Source organism: Populus alba, chromosome 4 (genome assembly GCF_005239225.2).
Source record: "Populus alba chromosome 4, ASM523922v2, whole genome shotgun sequence".
NCBI classification, from domain to species: Eukaryota; Viridiplantae; Streptophyta; class Magnoliopsida; order Malpighiales; family Salicaceae; genus Populus; species Populus alba.
Window position 1 is genome coordinate 20,133,061 of NC_133287.1, and position 25,273 is coordinate 20,158,333.

General features: G+C 35.0%; 2 protein-coding genes and 1 pseudogene across 2 annotated transcripts; 1 reads left to right on the forward strand and 2 right to left on the reverse strand.

Annotated features, from left to right (window-relative positions):
- Positions 1 to 443: 443 nt before the first annotated feature.
- Positions 444 to 4,560, reverse strand: LOC118038765 (uncharacterized; annotated as a pseudogene).
- Positions 4,561 to 10,427: 5,867 nt separating this feature from the next.
- Positions 10,428 to 19,800, forward strand: LOC118038755 (kinesin-like protein KIN-12E). Its single transcript, XM_035045165.2, has 22 exons — positions 10,428 to 10,894; positions 11,209 to 11,364; positions 11,471 to 11,554; positions 11,720 to 11,839; positions 12,310 to 12,423; positions 12,710 to 12,802; positions 13,142 to 13,231; positions 13,458 to 13,528; positions 13,625 to 13,699; positions 13,825 to 13,912; positions 14,539 to 14,597; positions 14,746 to 14,809; positions 15,065 to 15,130; positions 15,328 to 15,486; positions 15,578 to 15,682; positions 15,757 to 15,992; positions 16,365 to 16,434; positions 16,519 to 16,575; positions 16,677 to 16,736; positions 17,544 to 17,603; positions 17,696 to 17,775; positions 17,998 to 19,800. Exons 1-22 carry the CDS (start codon positions 10,604 to 10,606, stop codon positions 19,568 to 19,570), a joined length of 3,771 nt encoding a protein of 1,256 aa, XP_034901056.1. The 5' UTR covers positions 10,428 to 10,603; the 3' UTR covers positions 19,571 to 19,800.
- Positions 19,801 to 20,333: 533 nt separating this feature from the next.
- LOC118038756 (mediator of RNA polymerase II transcription subunit 19a) lies at positions 20,334 to 25,161 on the reverse strand. The gene is made up of 7 exons (XM_035045167.2): positions 25,085 to 25,161; positions 23,682 to 23,745; positions 22,157 to 22,440; positions 21,742 to 21,987; positions 21,378 to 21,437; positions 21,083 to 21,225; positions 20,334 to 20,658 (listed from the first exon to the last, which is right to left on the reverse strand). The coding sequence occupies exons 2-6, from the start codon at positions 23,710 to 23,712 to the stop codon at positions 21,175 to 21,177; spliced, it is 672 nt and encodes a 223-aa protein (XP_034901058.1). The 5' UTR covers positions 23,713 to 23,745; positions 25,085 to 25,161; the 3' UTR covers positions 20,334 to 20,658; positions 21,083 to 21,174.
- Between the last annotated feature and the right edge of the window lie 112 nt (positions 25,162 to 25,273).

Consider the following 25,273-nt stretch of genomic DNA (forward strand, 5'->3'; position numbering starts at 1 on the left):
TTTGTGCACACAGAGAGTTCTACTTCCTAATTCGATCAAAGTTAAGTCATCTAGCATTGGAATCTCTTGCATGAACACAGCATTACTGATGAATTTATCTTCTACTAATGTTGAAGAAGACTCTTTAAGGGATTGGAAACTCCAGCTTTTCAAGTTTTTCAGTGTTAGATGCCGAAATGAAGTAATTACCACAACAAGAAACTTATCCTTTTGTGCTCCCTTCATTTTTTTATTTCGAGGTTAAGTAAAAATTTTCAACTTCAGGAGTAATATTTGCGAGCTGAAGTTACTATTCTTACAAGCATAAACCACCATGTTATTTCAGAAAGGTAAAAACCAATTCTTTAAACTTAAACCGCCAGCTATCCTTCAAAGGTTACTATAAGGTGTGTGGATACATCCATTGAGAAAAGATGGTATCGATCACTATAAGCGCATCCATGTATGGAAAATAAATTGACTTTACTGAGGCGATAAAGAAATTAGAAAAAAAAATACACAGGTCAAAAGGGTCCGGGAAAAGAATTAGAGTTCCCAGATCCGGCAGTTTCAATATAAATTTCATTTCTACCACCAACCGTTCTTTCTCCTCATCCCAGCACTGCCAGGGCTGCCAAAATCAGAACCGGAGTTGCCATATGCATGGCCATGGTTGCTGTGTCCAGGCCCAGAGTTCGTGTACGCATGCCCTGAGTTGTTGTATGAATATGCATGCCTTGATGTATGGGCTGCTATGTATGCATGGCGGAATTGCTATATGCATGGCTGGAATTGTTGTGTGCTTGGCCAGAGTTGCTGTATGCATGGCCAGATTTGTATCCATGACTGAAGTGGCTGAGTGCATGGCCCTTGTTGCTGTGCGCATGGCCAGAGTTGCCAAATGCATTGTCAGGGTTGCCAAACCTGGATAATGAATATCTGTGCTGATAAGGCGTTGCCGACCCTTCAAATGCTGAAGTTTCTGATTGACTCCAGTTATTATTATTCGAAGTTTGAGAACCTGACATATGATGACCAGAAGTCATAGGAGAAATCTTGTGACCCTTGTAAGAACGTGTTGAAGGAGACTTGAAATGGTTCTTCTTGTACTTTGATTGCGATACATCTCCAGGATCCTCCGAAATCCATCCACCTTTGTGTTTTGATTTTGTTGGTGTTGACTTAAATATATCTCCAGGATCGTCTGTAATCCATCCACCTCTGTGTTTTGACTTTTTTGGTGTTGACTGGGATAAATTTCCTTGATCCTCTGCAATTCGACGACCTTTGTGTTTTGATTTTTGCAGTGTAGCATCATTGCCTTTCTCTTTGGACTTGGTTTTTCTCTTTTTACGAGACTTGCCAAGATCATGAGGAGCAGATTTAATTCCCATGCTCTTGTTATTTTCTCTATGAGATTTTAGAGTTGGGGTTGATAATTCACGGCTCCTCTTCCCACCCTGCTTATGTAAAACAAGCATGCATTTTACTGATATTTCTAGAAACATGCACAAAATTGCACAAAGGAAAACTGAATCTTTTGACGCTGAAGTAATGAAATAATAGTTAAGTCGAATATAAATGAATCTGCCTACATTGATACACATCTTCGCTGAAGAAACCTACCTTAGCTGATCTGGTGCACTCACGTGCAAAATGCCCTCCTTCCCCACATCTGTAGCATAAACTAGGTGATTCTGCCATAGTGGCTTCCTCATTTAACCTTCCACACTCCTGCATAAATAGATAAAATTCAACAAAAGAAGGGTAGTCCAACAAGAAAAAAATTGGGAAAAAAAGAGTTAAAAACACCTCAGGATCAGATGGGTGAACAGAAACAATGTTAAAATCAACAGATGCCAATGTCAAGAGACTTGCCAAAATCCCATAACAGATATTCCAAAGCTTGGGCAGTATCAAACCAACCACAAGGATATCTTGCACAAACAAAATTGTATAATAACAGTATAAAATCACGTGCAAGAAGAATGTTAATGTCATGTATAGGTGTGAAAATAATGTACAGCTTCATATCATATTGAATCAAAGAATATTTATCAAGTAAACCACACTGTCTGATTCGACATGTGATATAATGTCCACCACTTGCAACTTTAACAACGAGAAAAAAAAACAATTTAAATCCAAGACCATTAGGGAGAAAAGAAACATCAGCAAAAGAAAGTACCACCAGAGATGGTGCATACTTCAAATTCTAAACCACCATCACACTGGCATCTCCTGAGATCATGAAAGGATGATTCAGAAATTGAGAAAATAGAACAATACAGTCAATGCTGAACTAAATCATTGACAAGAAACACAAGGATATTAATATAGCAACTATCATATAGACATACCTAAACCTAAAATCACATAACATCAACATGTCATTATGCATTTAATCCATGAAAGCATCATGCACTTATAGATGAAATTTTCTCCTTAACCATAATACACGTAAAAAGATATGCAGAATGCTCAAAGAGAGAGCCCATGGAGACAGACATGCAGATGTTGAAAGCATTGAATAGGACTTACCAAACCAGAATGACCCAGTTCACCACATCTGTAGCAAGAAACTTGTCTCAGACCATCATCACCAGAGGTAACACAACATAAATGGCCAAAACTCTTGCAGATGTAGCATTGTATTTCCTGAATGATGACCAAAAAAAAATTTAAACATTAAATTAAGAATGAGATTCAAATTAGAACAAGAATATGAACTTGTAGGTAAGCAGGAGGGAGGAAGAAAATGACAAGCAATGAAGAAAAAAGTGGAGCAACCTTGAGATCACCAGGAGAATAATCTTTCTTGCATGAGAACATCTCATGCCCGGATTCCCCACAATTCAAACATATTTTTGAGCTCTGGGGAGTGGCATTATATTTATCAGGACAATTTTTTGCACGGTGGCCACTTTTCTTGCAAATAAAGCAATCTCGTCCCTGCAGAAAAAAATGGAGCACAACAAACACACAGGTTTAGTAGATTCTTCAAGTCCTCAAACTATTTACATTTAATTCAATACAGCCATAGACATAAAGACAATATTAAGTCATTTCAGTATTCTTTTGTTCCGGTTTTCCTTTTTTTATATAATTTTCTCCCATCTATGATATTTACATTCCACATGAAGGAGCCAAGTTATCCAATCTTTTCACAAACGGACAGTATATGTCCTTGTGATTCATAGCGAAGTGGGTTAAGACCGCTGACAAGTACATCCAGAGGTTACAGCGCCTCTAACCAAATATCTCAAATGCTGCATGTGTGAAATTTAAGAGTAACTATGGGATAAAAGCATTCTCAAGCAAAGTTGAATGCAGCAACAAAAAAACATGGGTGGTCATCAAAACAAAATGAGTTTAACTTTTCCACAAAGTTCCTTCTTATCCAAAACACTCTTAACAATCTTGAAGAAGAAGAAAAGAAAAAAAAAAGTCCAAGCAAACAGCTTTTGGAAACAACTGAATCCAATAAATAAATAACAAGGCTCCAAATTCTAAATAATTAGTTTCACAAACCTTAGAACATTGCTTAGCACCATGCTCCAAACTCCCGCAAACAAAGCATGGTTTAATCTTCTTCATAGGTGTCGGACAGTTAACTGCCATATGCCCTTCCTCACCACAATTATAGCAAGTTGACCAGCCACTATCCGGAGGATCAAAGTACCTTGGCCCCCGCTGACAGAGGACATATAACAGATATACCAATCTAAGCCTTCACAAGGGAATAGTATTTCTTTCAAAATTGTAGATCACAACAAATATTTCAACTCACAAGAAGCTTTCGGAGCACAACATTAACAGACTGCTCATCCGCATTCGCACCACCAGATTCCACCAATTCCGCAGCCTCAACTGCCTCTACCTTCTCACTTGTCCCTGCCTTCTCGATCGTCTCCGAATTCTCAACTGTCTCCGCCTCCTCAGCCGTTCCCACCTTCCCTTCTTCCTTGGCATTAACAGCCTAACCACGCATTATTAAACCAAATAACCCTTAATTTCAAAACTAATCAATTTTCAAGTTGTAATAAAAATAAAATAATCAATTTAATTAACAAGAACAGCATAATTAAGCTCAACTTACTGAAATGCTAATCCTTTTCTCAACTTTCTTTTTCCTCTTCTGACCACCACTGGGACCCACACCCGCCGGCACAGCCTCCATCGACGAGGTCGCTGCTACCTCCACAACGCCATTATCTCCTCCATCACCACCGCTACCATCACCGTCGTCGTCGTCCAAAACGATAAGACAGTTTCCGTTTGCAGTCAATTTCGTCGCTTTCATTAACAGCGACTTCTCTACGATCTTCAAGCTCAGATCTTCATTTGCCTCTTCATCATCGCTACTCACTTCCACTACAAATTTCTCCGATTGCTTCTCTTCTTCTTCTTCGATTTCTTCGATTTTCGTTTTTTGCTTCTCTTTCGTTTCCATTTAATTAATTAAATTTAAGAAACCGTAATTTTGAAAAAAAAAATCCTATAATTTGAAGTTTACGGCCACGCATGGGCAGGCGGAGAGAGTCAGCTAGGGTTTGAGTAGGTACATTCAAAATCGATTCCATGCGGCTTTGATCTGATTTGATATTGTAGGAAACCTCAAACTTAGTCCCTACATTGTTATCTATTTATCATGTGAGTACAACATAGAAACATAGCATCGATTAGGTCCCTTAATGTAGTTAACTTTACTTCAATTAAGTCCTTACGTCCAAGTCTCTTGATTTTTCTGTTCGATTTTTCTTAGAAAAATTATTAGGTGAATTTAATTCACAAGTTGCGCTCATGAACCAAGCCAATCAAATTCTTACATGTCATTAACTATCGAGATGGCCAATAATAAAAACTTAGAATTAAAAAATTTGTTTACTTCGTTGGTTTAAACCATATGATTTTATATAATAATCATGATCGTTAACTTTAAAGCTTGTGAAATTAGTCAAAGCGTACGCAAGCTAACCCTAAAACTTACATTAATAATAATAAAAAAAAATCTTACATGTCATTAAATCTATACACATTGTTAATTATCTTATTTTATAATTATGATTTCAGCTTTTATATTTTAAATATAAATTATTAAATTGGTGATTTAAACTTAATAGTATGTGATAAATTTAGTGGTTCGTTAGTAATTTTTATATTTGTAATAAATCTATTGGTTGGTTCATGAAATTAAATTCAATAATGAAATAGATTGATTTAGAAGATGTTTGTGAGTGTTATAATAATTGTTTTTTTAAAATATTTTCACTTAAAAATATATTAAAATAATATTTTTATTTTTTAATAATTATTTTTAACATTAACACATCAAAACAATTTAAAAATACCAAAAAAATTAATTTGAAGTAAAGAAAAAAAAATTAATTTTTTTTTTCAAAAATATTTTTAAAAGGTAAAAACAAATAGGATATTAATAATCTCCTACTATCTTAACTATGTCAATAAATAATTTTATTTCTATATAGTATTTTAAAGCACAATTGTTAAAACCAATTTAACTCAACATATTAATTTCAAAAACTGGATTTTGTCTAATTGAAATTGGGTTTAATATTAAACTAATTAAAATATTAAACCCATCAACCTTATGGAAATTGATTTAACTTGATTTCTATTCTTCTATATTAAAAAAAATATCAATTTTAGTCCATTAAAAAAATAAAAAATAGAGAAAAAAATAAGTTATCAATCATGTTTAATGACCTAACACAAACCATATTTTGGGGAAAAAAAAAAAAGATACGTAAATAAAGTATAATAATATTTTAAAAATCATAATGATGATACCATACTTTTCAAATAAAATTATAGTTTTTTTATAGTAATATTAAAAATTACTTTACTAATAATTGTATATAAATCTATAGAGTCAGTCCTTCTCATGATTCGAAATAGATCCATCGAACGCTACTCAACATGGATTCTAAAATTAAATGCTTACTATGTTTGTTGAGAAAGTGTTCAAAATAGTCAAATTTAAGAACAAAAATTTAAATTTTAGGGTATAAATTAAGAAAATATGATCTGTCATATTAATTATATCAACATCCGAAGCTAATTTATCCATGCATAAGTTTTTATTTTTCAATCCCATCAAAAACTTGAAAAAACACCATCGATATGTCTCTGTTAGTGATCTTAACTCTAGTTTGGTTTGCTATGGAGTCCATGGCGAAAGAGGCCCTTCAAATGAACATGATTTTCAAACACAACCAGCAGATGCAGTTGAGGTACCTAACATTTGTCTAATTCTCATACTTTTGGATGCTTGATGGAAACACTAAAATCTATTAGCAGCAGGTGCGCATGTCCATCTTCTCATTCGGAGGACCTGGTGGAAAAGGCGGCGGTGTTTGAAGATTCCTCCGGTGCAGGAAACCAACAGTGTTATCCGTCTGAAGTTTTTATGTTTTTTTCTACTACCTTGTCAACAAGGTATTTTGTCTTTCAATAATGCTGTAAATTTCTGACTTCTTTGTTTTTGCAATAAATTGATGATTTATTTTGAAGAAAGATCGATCAAAATTAACTCCTGTTTATCTTGAACCTGACAGCAGCATCACAGGTCAGTGATTTCCAAATGCTGACCACAAATATATAGCCTTGCTCCATGACATGATAAACCAGAGACATGGTACAAACACCGGAAACTACAAGCATTTTCTATGCATCTCAAAAGAAGTTTCTATGCCTGGATGAACATTCTCTATTGTATCTGCAGCATAACCTTCCTGGAAATCTCCATGAGCTTTGCAGAGCCTGTATGATAAGGTGTTGAATCTTCTGATCTTTTTCCATATTTATAATGGAGCAGTGAAGACCATTCGAGGTTTCGGTGTCAAACTGGAATTAATTCAGGGTAATAAAAGCTGGGATTTAGGTGATTCGCTGCAGCATGGAGGGCTCTGTGAAGAAAATCATCTCATATTAATTTCCAGAGTGGCATGTATCCGACTCCATTGTTTCCGAACTCCTCAAGTAATGCTTCTTTATCTGATACATGCTATCATATTTGAAGCCAGTCGAAGGTTCATCGTCATCACTGATCTTGTCAATAACAAGATTGAGAGAGGTTGTTGTCTTTGATGCCATTTCTGCTGCCTTCAAGAAAGAAGAATCCGTTACCACAGCAGGTGCACTCTTGCCTTCCACTCTCTTCGACCTAAAAGAAGATTTCCACTCTGACGAAGTGAAAATTTATTTCAATTCATCTTTATTGGAGAGGATGCTCTCGACAATCGAGAATGGGATTGTCGACCTCATCTTTGAAGGCTTGAAAAGGTTCTCATTTTGAGAAACTGTAGAGCCTTAAACAGCTTTAGCACTGTAGCATTGTTCTGAGCAAACCTGACAAGGCTTTTTGCCTTATCTAATACTCTTCTGATGTCATCCATAGCAGCAATCTTCTCTTGCATGAGACCGATGCAATCTGATGCACTCACAGCCCAAAAATCGTGCATGTGAATCCTTCTAATCTGATTGATAACCGAAAACATCCAGCTTGTTGTAGAACAAGTCATGACCTGAACTACATTTTGCTGCATAACCTCTTCAATAAGAACATCTAACAAGTTCTGCAAGGGAACATTATTGCCACTGATATCTGTAATGACCTCAGATAAACACGACCAGCCGGACAATCTACAAGGAAATTGACCAAACATCGACCGTCTTTATCCACCCATTCATCCATCAAAATGGTACAGCCAGTGTTAGCACATGTTTCTCTAGTTCATCGGAAGTGGTTTCACTGATCCTTGGAAAACTCAGCGAGGAGGCAACCTTACACCTATCCCCATTTCGAGGAAGTGCCCAGAAACTTTTTCGGAAACTGGTGAGTCGCAAGCATCTCTCGCAGTCACACCACCCCCTGTGGCGGGGTTAGCTGCGGCTGCACTTGCATTGCTAGCAACTTGCTCATGATGGTCTAATTCTTGAGCAAGGCCCTTACCTTCCGCTTCAGCAATGTGCTTCCTGAATAGTCGTCTCCGAGTCCAACACGGCTTGCACGCATCTTCTCTTGATCCAATCAACTCATGCCATCGCCAATCCAGTACCCAAGGAACTAGACCTTATGCAAAGCTCCCTGACACTAAGGGGAGCTCCATCACAATTCGCAACATCTCCCCTGACAGTCAATAAAACCCACTAATATTCCCATCGTCGCAAAATGCATGGCATTCGAGCTTGTTCGGCAATGTAATAGCGGTTGTTTTTCAAATAATATTTTTTGTATTAAAATATATATCAATGATTTTTTTAAAAATAATTTTTGACATCTACACATCAAAATAATTTTAAAACACTAAAAACATATTAATTTGAAGTTAATAAAAAAAATAAAAAAAATTTAAATTTTTTTTAAAAACACTTTTGAAACACAAAAAACAAACAATCTTTTTATCTGGAGCCACACCATACTCATGGGATGCTCATGGAGGTCATGTCATGCTGCCATTTTCTTGATTCTCTAGAGATTAAGCTTGCAAAATAAACAAGATAAACAGTCAATAACATTTTGTACTCCAGATGGATCTTGGCCACCAATGGGAAGTGGAGAATATGCTTGTCGATCTTTCCATGAATCAAGTTACTTCCGAGCATATGGCGATTATAGTACTGTGGGTGACCCTGACCGTTCCAAATTAAGACATTTTCTTGACGATAGAACTTCCTACGATGTGAAATATTTCCGACCTAAACAAGGTTATGGTTGCGGGCATAGCTTAATACTCGGGTGACCTGGTAGAAAAAACTGCGATTCGTGAAAGTTTCTTCCTGTTTTATATTAAAAAATAATATAAATTATATTTTAAAATTTCATCTAAAAACATAATTATTTTATTTAAAAATTTAAATTATTAAATTGAGATAATTTTTTAATATGGTATCAGAATCTTGATAAACAAGTGATCATGAATTTGAATTTTATCATTTTTATTAATTTGGATAAGTATTAAGCGTAATATAATGTAAACATGTACAAGTTTCAAGTCATTTAAAAAAAACTTAAATATATTAAAAAATAATATAAATTATATTTTAAAATTTTATTTAAAAATTTAAATCTTTTAATAAGATAGTTATTTTACCCAAAATCATCCATAGTGTTAATTAAATAATGTTAATTATTAACCGTTGAAATTTTATGTTTCTTTCTACTGCCTTGTCCACAAGTTACGCTCACGCTAAAAATTTCAAAATTTAGCCCACCCTTTTTAAAACCCAATGCCAAACGGGGGCAGACAAGCAAAAGCAAGAATCCCTAAATGAAGAAGACATTGCCAAATTCGGTTAAACTGCAAGAGCAAAATCAATCTAAGATAGCCAGTTCAACTTTTAACTTACTTGGTAGAGTAATTGTGGTTGGTTTTTAAATAATTTATTATGTTAAAATATATGTTAATAATATTTTTTTAATTTTTTAAAAAATTATTTTTAATATTTGTATTAAAATAATTTAAAAATACTAAAAATATATTAATTTAAAATAAATAAAAAAATTTAATTTTTAATTTTTTAAAAAATATTTTTAAAACATAAAAATCGAATTCAAAACAGAAATATAAGAAAGAGAGTAGGGCGGGAAAAAAAAGGCATAGCAGAGAATGGGACAATAAATATAAAAAATAATATATATTATCTATTTATGTAAATTACATATGATGTGATGAACTAAATTTATCTAATAATTTCTTTATATTAACAATAAAATTTAAATCGTTACCCAATTAAACTTTAAGCTTTTACATGTTATCCCATACAATACAATTTAAATAAAAAATTAAGGTTAGAAAAATAAAAAATAACATCATATATTATTCTAATCAGAATATGTACTTTTATAATAAAGATATTGTTATGTTATACATACCTGTATAATTATACCATACCTAATTAAAATTTATTTATAAATAATAATAATAATCAATCGGGATGAGAAATTAGAATATTAATATTATCTAAATATATTGATATCAAAACTTAAAAAATAAATATAAATTATAAATCCCAATTTAGAAAAAACAAATCATAATAAAATCCTAAAGAATAGATTTAGTGAGTGTTTGGAAACATAGTTGTATCCGTATTTTTAAAATAATTTTTTTTTTAAAAAAATTAAATTTTTATATATTTTAAATCATTTTAATAGACTGATCTTAAAAATAAATTTTAAATAATAAAAAAATATTATTTTAATATAAAAAAATATTTTAAAAAATAAACCAACCACATTTTTACTGTTCATAACATATGTCCATCATCTTACCGTTAGAGACAGGGACTTTCCAGTAATTTCATTCTCCTACAAAAATCCACCTTTTCAAAACTCAAACGGTCTCCAGAATTCAAATCCAAACCATCCTAACCGCTCATCTAAACCTATCTCCGCCGTCCGATCACTCCCACCCCCGAATCCTCATTTTCCCTCAAAAATTCGTTTTCAAAAAGAAAAAAAACAAAGAAAGAAAGGAGGGAAGGAAGGAAAGAAGAAAGAAAGAAACACTCTCTTTTCTTCTCGTTTCTCTTCGAATTTTCTCACCTCCCAAACACCCCTTTCACCCCTAACTCTTGCCCTAGATTTTCCAACCAACTTAAAATGTCTTTCCTATCTGACACGGCGAGCGCGATTAAGAGCCGGTTCGGGTTTCATGACCGGTCCGTCTCGGAATCTGTGCCGAGCACTCCAGATCTACTGAAATCCGTCTCTCGAGATCATAACCTTGCTCCCACCCAATCCTTGCTTGCCATGTCAGCAGCCCGGAGGATTGATGACTGGGAGGAGGACGGCAACAGTGGCGTTACAGGATCAGTGGTGTCGGTGCCGCGGCATGCTCAGAGCTTTGAGTTCTCCGAGGATCCTTCATTCTGGAAGGAACATAACGTGCAGGTTAGCCCTTTTCTTTTCATTTTGCTCCTTGATTTAAAAAAAGTAATGATTTAGTCCAAATATCATATTTTGAGCCCAATTAAGCTTAAATTAAGGTTATGCTTGTGATATGGGTTGTTATTTTTTATTTATTTATTTTTGAATTTGTTCAGGTTTGCTTTTTCTTGTCATTTTGGTTCCTGGATTTTCAAAAAGTGTTGATTTAGTCAGAAATATCACAATTTGATGCCATTCAAGCTTTAAATTAAGTGGCTTTGCTATTCAATTAAGCTACAATCTTGTTTAATTTATTGTTATTTGATTAATTTTTTTAGGTTATTATAAGATTAAGACCGTTAAGCAGTTCAGAAATATCTGTTCAAGGGCATGGCAAGTGCGTTAGGCAAGAAAGTTGTCAGACAATTACTTGGACCGGGCATCCCGAGTCACGGTTTACTTTCGATCTTGTTGCGGATGAAACTGTTAGCCAGGTATCCACCTCTTTCTTTCTTTTTTCTCTGAAACGAAAATGGGTTTGGTTTTTTTTGGGGTAGAGTCTTAATTGGCATGGTTAATTTGATTAATGTGGTGTAACAGGAAAAAATGTTCAAAATGGCTGGATTGCCGATGGTGGACAATTGTATGGGAGGCTACAACAGCTGCATGTTTGCATATGGCCAAGTGAGATTTTGCTAAGGGTTTTAGTTTTAATGTGGTAGTCTAGTTTTCAGTATTTGAGATAGATTGATTGGAAAGAAAATGCTGTGAAGGGCTTATAGATTTTGTTTTTTTAGCTAAAATGACTTTAACATTCGTTAATACACAATCTATTGTGTATATATGCAGACGGGAAGTGGAAAGACTCATACAATGCTTGGAGACATCGAGGGAGGGACTCGAAGACATAGTGATAATTGTGGAATGACACCTAGGGTGTTTGAGTATTTGTTCTCAAGAATCCAGAAGGTTTTTGATTTTCCTCTTGGACATCAACCTGGCCATGAATATGTTTAATTTTTGTTTTTTGGATATGAGTGAGCTATTCCCAAACTATTTCCAAAGCATTAGTTTTCATGTACTATTTAGCTAATCTTGAAAAGATGAGCCCAATTGCACGGTCATAAAAGAAAGATCTGTGCTTTCTCCCCTTCCTTTGTTTTTATCATGAGTTGGATTTAACTGATTCTAAGATTTCATAGACTTATGTTTATTGTGTGCATATCTCGTATCTTTTGGTTCGCTAAGCGGCGGAGGTTTGCTGCAGGCCTTTTTTCCTACCACATTCACAGAATTCATATTCAAACCGATGGCCAAAGGCTGAAAGTAGAAATTAGCTTTCTATTTTTAGGGTTGCTGAATACACATCAGTGCATTAAATTTTTTCGGTTTCTGTGAAAGGAATATAATTGTGGTTTTTAATTGATCATTTGTATCAGGAAAAAGAGGTTCGTAAAGATGAAAAGATAAAATTTACCTGTAAATGCTCTTTCTTGGAAATATACAACGAACAGATTCTTGATCTCCTGGATCCGTCATCTACCAACTTGCAGGTATAGGTTACTTCTTGAAGTCTGCATTTCTTCAATTGATTTGTTTTTTTCTTGATTGCATTAAAAAAAGCAATTTGCAATTTGGAAAAGAACTCTGCAATGAAAGAGCTCTAAAACCCTCAATTTTTGTTTTATATGTTTACACCATTAACAACTCTCTTTATATTAGTTTTCTTTTGAACTGTATTATACCATGTGCGTGTATCTGAAGTTGCACTCCTTTTACTTTTCTTTAATTGAGCATTTTGGTGAAATTAAGAATATTCGGTGGACATTATTATTACAGATAAGAGAAGATGTGAAGAAAGGGATTTATGTGGAGAATCTCAAGGAGATAGAAGTTGCAAGTGCTCGAGATGTGCTTCATCAACTTATTCAGGTATACAAATTGCCTCAACACTATGTATGTGGTCTTCGAAGCAAGCTTACTGTGAGAAATAAATTTTCAATCAGTATTCTGTTTTGAAATCTCCAACTGTTTCTGATTGTCAGATCAAGCACAAAGCTTCTAAAAATTGTGTAATATGAAGCAAGAACTACAGTGTACTAAGTATGAAACTCTTGTTGGAAGATTGGGAAAAGTCAATGATACAAAAAGTTTACCTGGAAGAAGAATTCTTTCTTAGATTAAATCCCAACTTGTACATTTACATGGATACTTATTTCTTTTATTTCCTCAAAATTTTACTTAACTGAGTATCGTGTGCTGTTTTTTCAGGGTGCAGCAAATAGAAAAGTAGCAGCCACAAATATGAATCGTGCAAGTAGTCGTTCTCATAGTGTATTTACATGCATCATTGAAAGTAAGGTTAGTTGATTTTCTCAACAAAAATAAAATAAAATTAATAATTGAAAAGAAATCATACAAAAGTCTTCATTTGCATTTATTCTTGAAAAGCAACATATTCTGAATGCCTTCCTTATCTCATTCTTTAAAGACATTTGGTTTTAAGTATGAAAGAAAATAAGTGATTCTGAATACTGTTAATTGGGCTGGTTTTATATGGTAATTCTAATCGGTGGTTTGTCATCAGTGGGAATCCCAAGGCGTAACTCACCATCGGTTTGCTCGGCTTAATCTTGTTGATTTAGCAGGATCTGAGAGGTGCTGTGATATGGAATAGAAAAATAATTTTATTAAAGAAGTTAATTAGTAAAACTTCCAATCTAAGTTTTGTTATCCTTGTGTTTATCATCACAGGCAAAAGAGTTCTGGTGCTGAAGGTGAACGTCTCAAGGAAGCTACCAATATTAACAAGTCACTTTCGACATTGGGGTGCGGTCTCCAACTTATTCTTAATTTGTTTATAAAAACTATTTAAAGACTTATTTTATATGTGAAGTTAAAGTATGAATTCAAGTCAACTGTTAATTTCATTTAGATGGTTTTGATATTTGCAGACTTGTTATTATGAACCTCGTAAGTATATCAAATGGCAAGTCGCACCATGTTCCTTATCGGGATTCGAAGCTCACATTTTTGCTTCAGGTATACTTTTTAAAATAGAATATGTTTAATTCTTGAATTTGAAATATCAGAAGTATACCCTACCAATCTCATACACAACAACAAAATGTCTATTTGGAATACATTTAGCAGAGTTTTTATATTTTGTTTTCAGCTGGAGCAAAAGTTCCTTTTGAATATTGTGGGCATGAATCGAAGTATAATTCTAGCTTTCTTGTAACTTTTAGTTAATTTTTGTGTGAGCCCGCTGTGTGGAAGCATTCCTACTTCCATCCTAATTAATTTCTACCTTCAAGAATAAGGGTTGGTTGGATGCATTGTAGTTATCTAACTAAATTGAGTTTAGGAAGTATGGTGACCTTAATTATCATAAGATTCTTGGATTGCCAAGCATAAGTGACGATGACAGTCTTTGAAAGTAGTAGAAGCATTGAAAGTATGGACTGAATTAGAGAATCTCTCTGCTATGGCCTACAGAAGATTGTGGTGTAGTTGAAGAGTTTTTAATATTTATTTTTTAAAGAGATAAAGTTCTATCATTTTGGAATATAAATTTGCATTAAATGTCTTGACTATTAAGTTTTAATTTCCTTTATCATGATATGAATAGCTAATATATGCACTTCTATCTAATCATTTTTTTTTAGGATTCTCTGGGAGGAAATTCAAAAACCATCATAATTGCAAATATCAGTCCATCTCTTTGGTTAGTTGTTGTCTTGTTCTCCACAATGGTTTCTCTTAAGTTCTTGCTTGGCCACTCGTGCAAACTTAAAAATAAATTTTAACAAGCATGGCATATTTGTATGTGGGTGTTCACATTTTGGTATAATATTTTTTTGGGTCCCTTGCAGTTGCTCTTTGGAGACGTTAAGCACATTGAAGTTTGCACAACGAGCAAAATTCATAAAAAATAATGTATGTGATCTTGCTTTTAAGTTTGTATATAATCTATATCCCAACGGTCATAAAATAGCGAAGCCTAGCCTTTTGTAACTGATACTATTATAAAAGATTAAAATTTGGCACATATTTTTCTTTCCCTTATAGTAAAAAAAAGTCCCAATTGAAGGTGATTGGTGAGGCTTTCCAAAACATTATTGGTACATGGTAAGTTCTTAATGTCAGCCATTGCTATGCACACAGAAAGTCACTGCTTTACTTTTCCTCCAGGCAATTGTTAACGAAGATGCATTAGGAGACGTTATTGTGATGCGCCTTCAGATTCAACAACTTAAGGTACTGTGCTTAAATGAGATTCCCTTATCTTATGAGGCCTTCCTTGTTTTAGAGCTAAAATAAAACTGTACATTGTTTTAGTAACATTATTAGATAACTGTTACCTAAAATAACTCAATATTGTTCCAAGGAAACCAACAAGGTTAGGTTTTCCGTCTTGACTGCTTATGATTGCATCTGTGTTCGTATATTTTCAGAAAGAAGTGTCCCGATTGCGTAGTTTAGTCAACGAGGGAGCTGAAAATCTAGATAGTGATACTTCATCCTTAAGCTTTCTTGGATCTCCTGGAAGTTTTAAGTGGGAAGGGTTTCATGGATCATCTAGTCCGCTTATGTCTGAAAATAGAATGTCTCAGGTACCCGTCTCTTGTTCTTAACCTTGACTATTTAACACAGAATTGTTGAATGACTCTTAGCTAAAATTCTTTTTGTGCTGTACTTTTATAGAATAAAGATTATGAAGTTGCCCTTGTCGGGGCTTTTAGAAGAGAAAAGGATAAGGACATAGCTTTGAAGGCATTGACAGCTGAAAATCAAGCAGTTATGCAACTGGTATGTGCGAAACATATTGCTTGGATTTAATTAATGATCTGAAATTTTTTCTGATTTTTTTTGGAATGCACTAGACCAAACAGAGAGAGGATGAGATAAAAAGCTTAAAAATGATACTACGATTCCGAGAGGCAGGAGTTAAGAGGCTAGAGGCAGTTTCTGCTGGAAAGATTTCAGCTGAAACACACTTGTTGAAAGAAAAGGAGGAGCATTTGAAGCAAATTGAAGTTTTACGAACCCAGGTTGATCGCAACCAAGAAGTCACAAGATTTGCCACAGAAAATTTGCGCCTAAAGGAAGAAATTAGAAGGCATGTCTTTTTCAGCCTCTTTAACTCTCTTTCTCAGTAAAGTGGCAAATATATTGGTCTCGATACATATACATTGGTTGTCAATTCAATGAAATTCGAGCTGGATGTAGATTTATGTCAAAATAAGGCTAAAAAAAGTTAATAATATTAGCTACTAAAACCAAGGTCAAACATCTCTGCTAGCAATAAACAGTAATTTTGTCAACTAACTGAACCTGATAAAACAGGAATGCATCTGATTGGGCCATGAATATTCTTTTTATAGCTTTTTGATTGCAAAGAACAGATTTCAAGTAATATTTTTATGTCCAAGATATATTCTGAAATCATTTCCCGTTAAATGGGGATACTTATTTTGGCTATACTTCACAGATTAAAGTCATTTTGTGAGGAAGGTGAAAGGGTGATGATGAATGAACAAATCATGGTCTTACAGAATAAGGTAGAGGAAACAATGTCTAAACATGTTTTAAGCTGTTTTCAGTCAAATTATCCTTTCTAAAACATCTTCTGATTGTATATGCAGTTACTAGAAGCACTGGATTGGAAACTTATGCATGAATCAGATTCCTTGGCAGTTCAGGTTCTTCAAAAGCTTTACTGTGAACTTTGAAAATGCATGGCTACATTTAGAATATTTTTTTTCTCATTAACTGTGAGTTTTTTAATTTCTTTCGACTACAGAAAACTAGCTTAGACATGGAGACAGCAGCAGTACATGATGATCCACCAATTTTGAGTCAGGTACAATTCAAGCAGATGTATCTTCCAAAGCATTTTTCACAACAGTTCAACCACTTTGGCATATATATTTAACTCTTAGCGTATCAGTTTTGATTACATTTATTGAGATGGGATGTAAAATAAGCTAATGAGTTGTACTCTTTCATGAAAGTCTGGTGACGATGGTGCTAGTTTCTTCTTCATTGTTGCAAGAGTTCTTTGTTTGGTTTTCACCTCAAAAACTTTTTAAAATAGTATGATTTCAGTAGTTGCATTTCTATTTATTCATTGTAGAGATAATTATATTTCAAACTTCAAATTCAGGTTAACTACTTGCATAATTAGTAACTTGACTGCTTGATACTTAAATTTGATTTCACAACAAGAGGGGCATGTACACAGGCGTAGGCATCAGGAATTCCTAGATGGTATTTCTCTCCTGCAGCCGTCCTGTAGCACAAAATGAATGACACTGTAAAATGATATTCAGAGAATATTGTATTCACCACTGAAGATTTCAGAATTTTGCATTTTTCATCCATCCCCGGAATGTTACAACAATAGTTTTGTTGAGGAATTCTTGCTTGGATCCACAATCATCTTTACCAAAAAATCAAAGAGAAAGAAAAGCAGAAATTCTGCCTCCTGATTTTAGAATGATTCAGTTTGAAATTACAATTTTGTTTCTAGATAATCATATTATAATGGCAAGTGCTTGGTGTATGATTTTGAATTATCTTACGAACTATGTATGCTTTGGTGTTTGTATTACTCATGCATGGTTAGCACCAAAGGCTTTATGGATATAAATAACTATTGTTGACACAGGAACCAAGATCACCTTGTCAATCTTCAATTAATAAGGAGAACGAATTCCTTCGCATACAGGTCCGCCACTGTGCTTCTTTGTTCACAAACTTTTATGCGGCTTTCATTTGATACAAGGTACACGTGACAGATTTTTTATTTATGTATTATAGGTTATTCAAAACCAGGCCGAAATTGACTTGCTCCATAAGAAGTTGGATTTCTGTTTTGAAGAGAACGAAAGACTAGAAAGGTAATGATTGACTCTTAATTCTTTCACTTGATAAAATTTTCAAACTGTCAATTGATTTAATTCTTCAATGAACAAGTTTGGTTACTATACCTCTAGCATGATTACACAGCTGAAGATGAATGTACGTTTATGTAGACTCAAATACCTAATACATAGTATATGTATGCTCGAATGTACTGTACTATTTTGCAATGCTGTCTGCCTGACCAGATTATTTTGTAGGCATGTCAATGATCTCATGATGAAACTTGAAGAAGAGAGATTTTTTAGAGCCACAAACGAGAAAACAGAGCAACTTGAGCTTCCTTTGTCAACTGATGCATCAGTTGTCAGTGTGGAGCTCAAAACAATGGTTGATGCCATTGCCGCAGCAAGTCAACAAGAAGCTGAAGCTCATGAAAAAGCGATTACATTGTCTAAGGAGAATAATGAGCTGCAGTTGAAGCTTGAAACATTTATTGAGGCAAACAAGGAGCTACAGTCAAAACTAAAAGCTTTGATTGAGGAAAAAAATAGTCTCATTGAAATGTATGAACGGGCAGCTTCAAAAAGTAACTACAAGAACGTGAATGATGATGAGAGTGAACAAAATGGAATGGAAGTTCATGTTAATGATAGTCCTCCTGAACTTGCCAATGCAAGGGAGAGGGAGATTAAAACAGTTGAGAACCTAGAGCAGCAGCTTATGGAAACGCATGAAGAAAATGAAAAGCTGATGGGTTTGTATGAGATAGCTATGCATGAGAGGGACGAACTGAGAAGATTGCTTTCTTCTGATGAACAGAACAGAGTTGGAGAGAAACTAATGGAAGTTGATGGAGAGAAATGTCTTCCGTCACCTGCATCTCCATTGAATGCGGAGCAAGCTTTCATTGAGCTTGATAAAGTTCTGAGAGAAATTGAAGTTACAGAAGAAGGGCTTCAGATAAAACAGGAAGAGTTTCGATCCCTTGAGCTACTTTCCTCTGAAATGCAAGAGAAAAGAGCTCTTGTAGATAAAAAGTTATCAGCACTGAGATATTCCGTGTCAAGTTTTGCTTCATCAATTGCTTACTTTGAACAGCGAGAACACAGAGCAAAGGCAAGGGTAAATGCTTCAACGTCTTATCTCGAGAAAAAGAAAGAAGAGCTGGTTCGCCTTCAAGTTTGCAAGGAAGAATCTGAGGCCACCATGGGAAGGATTCAACAATCTGAAATTGAATTGAAGAACCTACTGGCAGTTTTGAAATCCAAACTTCTGGAGGAGAATCAGAGACAGGAGAGTGAAAAGGTCCTTTTTGCCATAGATAACATTGAGAATGTTGACACCTCACAGAGAAATTGGCAATTAGGCGGTAAAGCTACAGAGTTATTGAAGTCCGAGGAAGAGAAGACCAGGATGCAGAATGAAATGAAGTTGTCCCGCGAAAATCTTGGTCTTATAAAGAAAGAATTTGATGTTTTGAGTAAAAAGTTGGGTAAGATAGAGAGTGAAATGCAAGTCGTACAAACGGATATACAGAAGGGATCCAAATCTGTGGAGGAAATGGAACTTGCACTTCAGGTTGTAACCCATGAGAAGGAAACTCTCTTAGAAATCAGAGAGGCTGGAATGCATGAAATTCAGAGTATGATTCTTGAATATCAGCAAAGCGTCTTCGATGCAGATCTGAAGGGGGCAGAGAAGAAGATGTTGGAAGAAGAATTACAGCAGGAGCTGAGAAGAAATGGAGAGTTGAAAATACAGCGGGCAGAAGCTTCTGAGAAGATGACCAAGCTGTTGGAAAACACAAGCTCCCGTCCATGCTTTGCTTGAAAAATGGAAGAGTAGCTGCAGATGTGTTCGGGTTTCTGCATGATAATAGTAAATACATTTGCACAGGAGCACGTCGTGTGGTCTGATGCATTCTTTCTATGTATTTTTCACAAATAAAGTACTACATAAATTAATATTATTCGATAAATAATGTGAGATTAATTTTATAAACAATAGAATATAAAATATTATAAATGGAGCTTTAATGCAAACAGTTACATGTTCTTATTCTTCGACTCCCTTCAGCTTTCAAGTGGCTAAGGTTAGAGAGGGGTATGCTCAAGTCTAACAATAAAAAGAAGCAAAGCCACCAACAACAGTTACAAGTCTTGAGTTTTGCTCTCAAAAAAATCAGAAAACAAGATGAAAATCAAATTACTATCTGAATAGATAACATTACTATAAGCCTGACACATTTTAGGGATTTGCTAGGATACAAACAGCTCACACCAATCAATCATCAATGAGTTTCAGTCCCGAAATTATTCTGTGATCATTAAGAGCTTTGAATTCCCACTCAGTCCCATTTTGCTCGTATATATTACAAGATAGTATCATTCCCTAGTCGACCTCAAAACGAATCATCAGCACTAACAAAAATTTCCACAGTTTCCTAACTATGATCTCCCCTAGTTCTGCAGTTCGGTTACACGAATGTCGCCCGAATGAAGAGAACATTCAAGACAGCATGCAAAAACCCTAGCCCCGTTAAGATCCTATTGGTTACCTAAGAAGCATGTCAATTTTTGCCACAAAACACGGGGGAAGAAAGGAATTAATCAATATACACAATCTCTATCCTCAAGCGTGTTCTTCCTACAGCTCAAAGCAGGAAATTCTACACGAAACTGGTTATAGAACTAAGCTTTGGACTACCCTAAAATGGATAAATGATTACAATAATGTGTACACGAGGAAATATCCAATGCACCATAAGAACTAAGGGAAGCTTTCCCTATTACCAGCAACTATACTAGACCATTGTTATGATACAAAGTTCCATTTTCAGCAAATCTCAACCTGGCATGCAAATGTTCTTGTCTGGTGAATTCACCATCTTCACATTTTCAGCCAGTTCAAAACCTACTCTGCATAAGAATGAGAACAAAACGTAAGAAACACCTTAATGGTAAAGATGAAAAATAACAAAAGTGATTATCACCGCTATACTTATATCACATAATTGATGCTACTAAACGACATGGTAATGCTCTGGAGATGAAAGAGCATGCACACTGTTGAGGATGAGAGACTACTTTGTTTGGGTAACTCACAAGAAATCATCCATGGTTATTATTTATGCACAATACTTTTTAGATTATGCCCAAGGAGAAATTCCTTTTTTCTTTCAAAGAGGAATGCTTTAAATCAGCTTGGAATGATTCAACATAAATCTGTTACTTGTTTATTTTGGAGGAGTCTCTGGAGTTTGGTGGGTACACATTCACAAAATTAGTTTTCATACGTCAAATCAAAAGAAGGATATAAATCATATTCTGATAAAGTATCTACCTCAAAACAATGGACAACTTCAAGTCAAAACCCCTTCCAAACTGTCAACAACAACCACTTCAAACAAAAATGAACTATAGTACGCAACTGTTTCAGCCTGCTACCTTTATCACACCAATTTCATCAATCTTTGAACTCTTATGCTGCAAGAGAATAAAATACAAAACAGAGAGCTTATTTAAGGAGAGCGGGGGACTAAGAAATGAAAAGCAGCCAAGTAATTCATAACAAAAATGAGAGAGATGAGACTGGACATACTGCAAAATCACCATTACTTCAAACAAATATACATTACCTTACTTTTTTTGTGCTTGTGCACATCATTGAGATCTTCATCTCCATCGTGCTTCCTTTTCTGAAATCATACAACAACAAAGTCCACATTGGCAATGACATTGAGCATAAGAAATTTAATGCCAAAATCACCAATCACTGCAGTTCATTCCTAGCCATCAGCAAATTTACTAGTTTTTAATTGTCAACGGTGAATGTGACATTTATTGAAATAGAGATTTGAGTTATTGTGCACATAGGAAGTTGAACTGTTTACTATAGATGTCAAACAACATACAAAAGTAACTTAGTCTATAAATTTAACTACAATTTTATAGGCCACGTCATGTTCAAGCAGTAGCTGCAAGCAAGTAGTAAGTTCTAACCTTCTCGTGGTGTTTTTTGGAATGGTCAGCACCAGAATCATGATGTCCACTTCTATCCTTCTTCTTCTCCTTGTCTTTGTCTTTACTTCGATCTTTATCTTTATGACGGTGTTTACGTTTCTTGTGCTCCTTCTCCTTCTCCTTTTCCTTCTCCTTATCTCTATCTTTGTGTTTTTTATGCTTCCTATCCTTATCCTTGGACTCAACTTTTGATTTCCCGGCTATGGTAGGAGTCCCCTTCTGTGCCTGAAGAAGATGGGAAAAATAAATAAATAAATAAAAATACATTGGGACACCAAACAAAATAGTACTAATTGTCAAAATACATTGGTGTTATGAGCCAATTACAATTTTGCAACGCTAAACTAAAGTGACTGATAAACCCACAAAATTCAAGGCAAGATAGATTTCTTACAGAAGGCAAATCTATAGGAGTAGTTTCCTTCAGTTGGAAGGCCTCCCTAAGTACATCTAGGTCAAAGGGCTCTATGTGTGCATTACTATCTCTGGAGGTATTCTGGATAAGCTGATCCAGTTGCATCCCTTCTCCTTTTCTTATTTCAGTGTCTCCCACCACATTGTGAAGATAATGTGTGTCTGCAATTGACAAAGGAAGTGACCTCTTGCAGAAAAATTCATGGTGGGGCAACAATTTGAAGTGACTTATAAGATCAACGGCACCAGTCAGCTCTCTTGGTCCTGAAGTTTCAAAAGGGCACCATCTCATCAGTGTATGCAACAAAATATCAGGCAAACCTCAATTTTTTTTCTCCAAGCTTCACTTATATATTCATTTCACATTCTGAGCTCCTTCTTCATGAATACCTTCTTGTCCCTTTCCCTTCTTCAAGTGGATGAAGGATGTTTATTGTGTTTAAATGACATTAGGGGAAAAAAAATACTTGCATTGCTTTGAATAAATAAAGACAGCTTGACATCTGGTGTTTCCCTTTTCAGATATTTAGAAATGATAAATTGAGCAGGTCAACTGAATGCACAAGTCTGAATGGGGGTAAGATGGGTTTTTTTCTTGATTCATAAAAACAGGGGGGTAGAGATAAAGCTCAGTTGCATATGCAAGCATTACATACAATCACATGAATGAATTTATACGAAGATGATTAAGAGATGAGCCATTACCAAGTCAGTGATCAATAAGGCACATTGCTAAAAAAATTACTAGTTTTTTCATCCCTCCTAAATAATTTAAACCGTTTTGGAAGATGTTTTATATTTGATGTTTCTAAATGGAGAATTTCAGAAGTGCCCATGAATATTTTAATAATCATTCTCCGTTTTTGGCCAAATATACTTAATTTATGGTTATAGACCTAATAATCAATTCTACAGACAATCTTTTAGTCTTATATATTTGTTTACATAATATGCTCTTGGATAAGATTTACAGCAATTTTCACTCCCCACATGAACCTCCAACCATATTCTCTTTACTTCTCACAGTTACAGTACAGGACTGCTGATCTTAACTTTCTTTTGGATGATGTGGTAGATGATAGAAATGGAGATATCGTTTCAGCTCTGGTATAAGTATATAATAGCATTTTGGTTTGGTTGGGAGGAGAGCAAAAAACAATTATACTTGGCCTCAAAAATATTTGTAACATCAGGCTGTTACATCAATACAAGATACCTCCATCTCCATGTTAGCTCTGGTATAAGTATATAATAACATTTTGGTTTGGTTGGGAGGAGAGCAAAAAAAAAATATACTTGGCCTCAGAAATATTTGTAACATCAGGTTCTAACATCAATACGGGATACCTACATCTCCATGTTCAGATAGAATGACCCAGCTATGAAATGATTTAAAATGAGTAATGATGATAACCCTAGGACACAACGCCCATCAACCATTAAAATCAAGAGAGGATAGGGGTAAGGGGCAACAAGCCAAAAATATTCTAAAAACTAATTCTTACCTCTTCCAAACTTCTTGCTTTCTGGATCCATGGGTCAATGTTTAGTGAGAAGGTGAACCACCAACTGCATGTTATTTATCACAAGAGAAAAATGCTTCATAACTATCAAATGCCTTTAAAAAAGCATTTCAGCATATAAACAAAGAACGCATCAAGTAGCTACTTGTCAATTTATACTGTAATCCAAGTATCTACAGAACAAGATATTTGAATAACAAAAATGCTGCTGAAGATAGACTAAACAAATGACCACACCAAGTGTCACGTATAGCATGACTCATAAAAAATTCATGCTATAGGCAACATCTGAACAAACAAGTGGGCATTCAATGCTTATTTCCTTCATTTTATAGCACATTATATTTACACATCAATTCACTATCTTTTCTAAGGCCACTATACTTTGAAGGGGTCAATGTATATTCTATAATCAACAGAAAAGGTAAACATTGGTGGAATCATTTAAACCTCAGGGAAACAAGGGAATCTATAATGACCATCCTTCCAAACACCATACAAAACATTGGGAAAAATTCGAACATGCAACAAGGAGACTTAGCAGCTTAAAAATCACATTTGATTCATAGGACGAGAATTTCACTAAACAGCCCCTTATATTAGGGAACCCATCCAACTAGTGATACCTTTGTCAGAGTTATGATACAACCTCAACAACTACCCATCAGAAACAAGCTCCCAGAGCTTTTCGAAAATGATGAGCTAATTGATTAGACAATTTTTTGGTTATACTGCTCATGTGTATCACAATTAAATTGCCAGCCAAACTGGACTATAAAAACACCCCTAGTCAACACTCAACAAACCCACAAAAAGAAAAGGAAAAAAAGAAAAGAAAAAGAGCTGATGCACTATGCAAGGCAACGTTCTCCCTCCATTTTAATGAAAACACAGTATCCTCTATCCCAGTATACCACACCAGATCATATTCAGCTCCACAAACCTCTCCTCCATATACGATTATCGAACGACCAATCTTTTCCCCTTCCTTTCAAGAATATCTAAAGATTTCGAAACTGGTGACCACTACCAAGCTCGACGAGTAGCGCACAGAAGGCACGCGTAAATCAACACCTCATCAATCAATCAATGCACCTATGGGACAGCTACTGTTACGGACACTCCACGTACTACTACCAACTCCGCTCTGGTAACACAGAAAATTACAAAGAGCCACATTAATTACCCTATAAACCAGAATTTTCACCCGGTCAAGTCTCACCGCCGCTAATACTACGCTAAGTCGATGGATTTTCTCTACATTCGCTGACCTAATCGCATTACAGCAAGAAGGAATGGAAGAGTTGTAATTTGAAACAAAATCACAAAACCCTAATGTTGGCAAGCTAAGCAATCAAAAAGCTAGAACTTCTGCTTGAACAGACCTTTGGCATGGATCCAGAATTCGTTTTTATCTGTGCTCTTCGAGATCACAGGGGCAAAACCGTAATTTTACAACAACCCGTCTGCTTCTCCTTCTCGTCTTCTCCACGACGGCTCCTTTCCAGTTCGGTAACAGGCAGCTTCAAAAACCGTAACTCTTTGGCTGTGAGATTGGGAATCGCAAGAAGCGA

Bases quoted from the DNA above. Each gene is read 5' to 3' on its own strand.
- LOC118038755 (XM_035045165.2), top strand. From the start codon at position 10,604: ATGTCTTTCCTATCTGACACGGCGAGCGCGATTAAGAGCCGGTTCGGG. The intron at 13,700-13,824 runs GTGCGGTCTCCA...TGATATTTGCAG, and splicing joins AAGTCACTTTCGACATTGGG to ACTTGTTATTATGAACCTCG. The intron at 17,776-17,997 runs GTAATGATTGAC...ATTATTTTGTAG, and splicing joins GAGAACGAAAGACTAGAAAG to GCATGTCAATGATCTCATGA.
- LOC118038756 (XM_035045167.2), bottom strand. From the start codon at position 23,712: ATGGATCCAGAAAGCAAGAAGTTTGGAAGAG. The intron at 22,441-23,681 runs GTAAGAATTAGT...TTGAAACTTCAG, and splicing joins AAGCAAGAAGTTTGGAAGAG to GACCAAGAGAGCTGACTGGT. The intron at 21,226-21,377 runs GTAATGTATATT...ATTCTCTTGCAG, and splicing joins ACAAGCACAAAAAAAGTAAG to CATAAGAGTTCAAAGATTGA.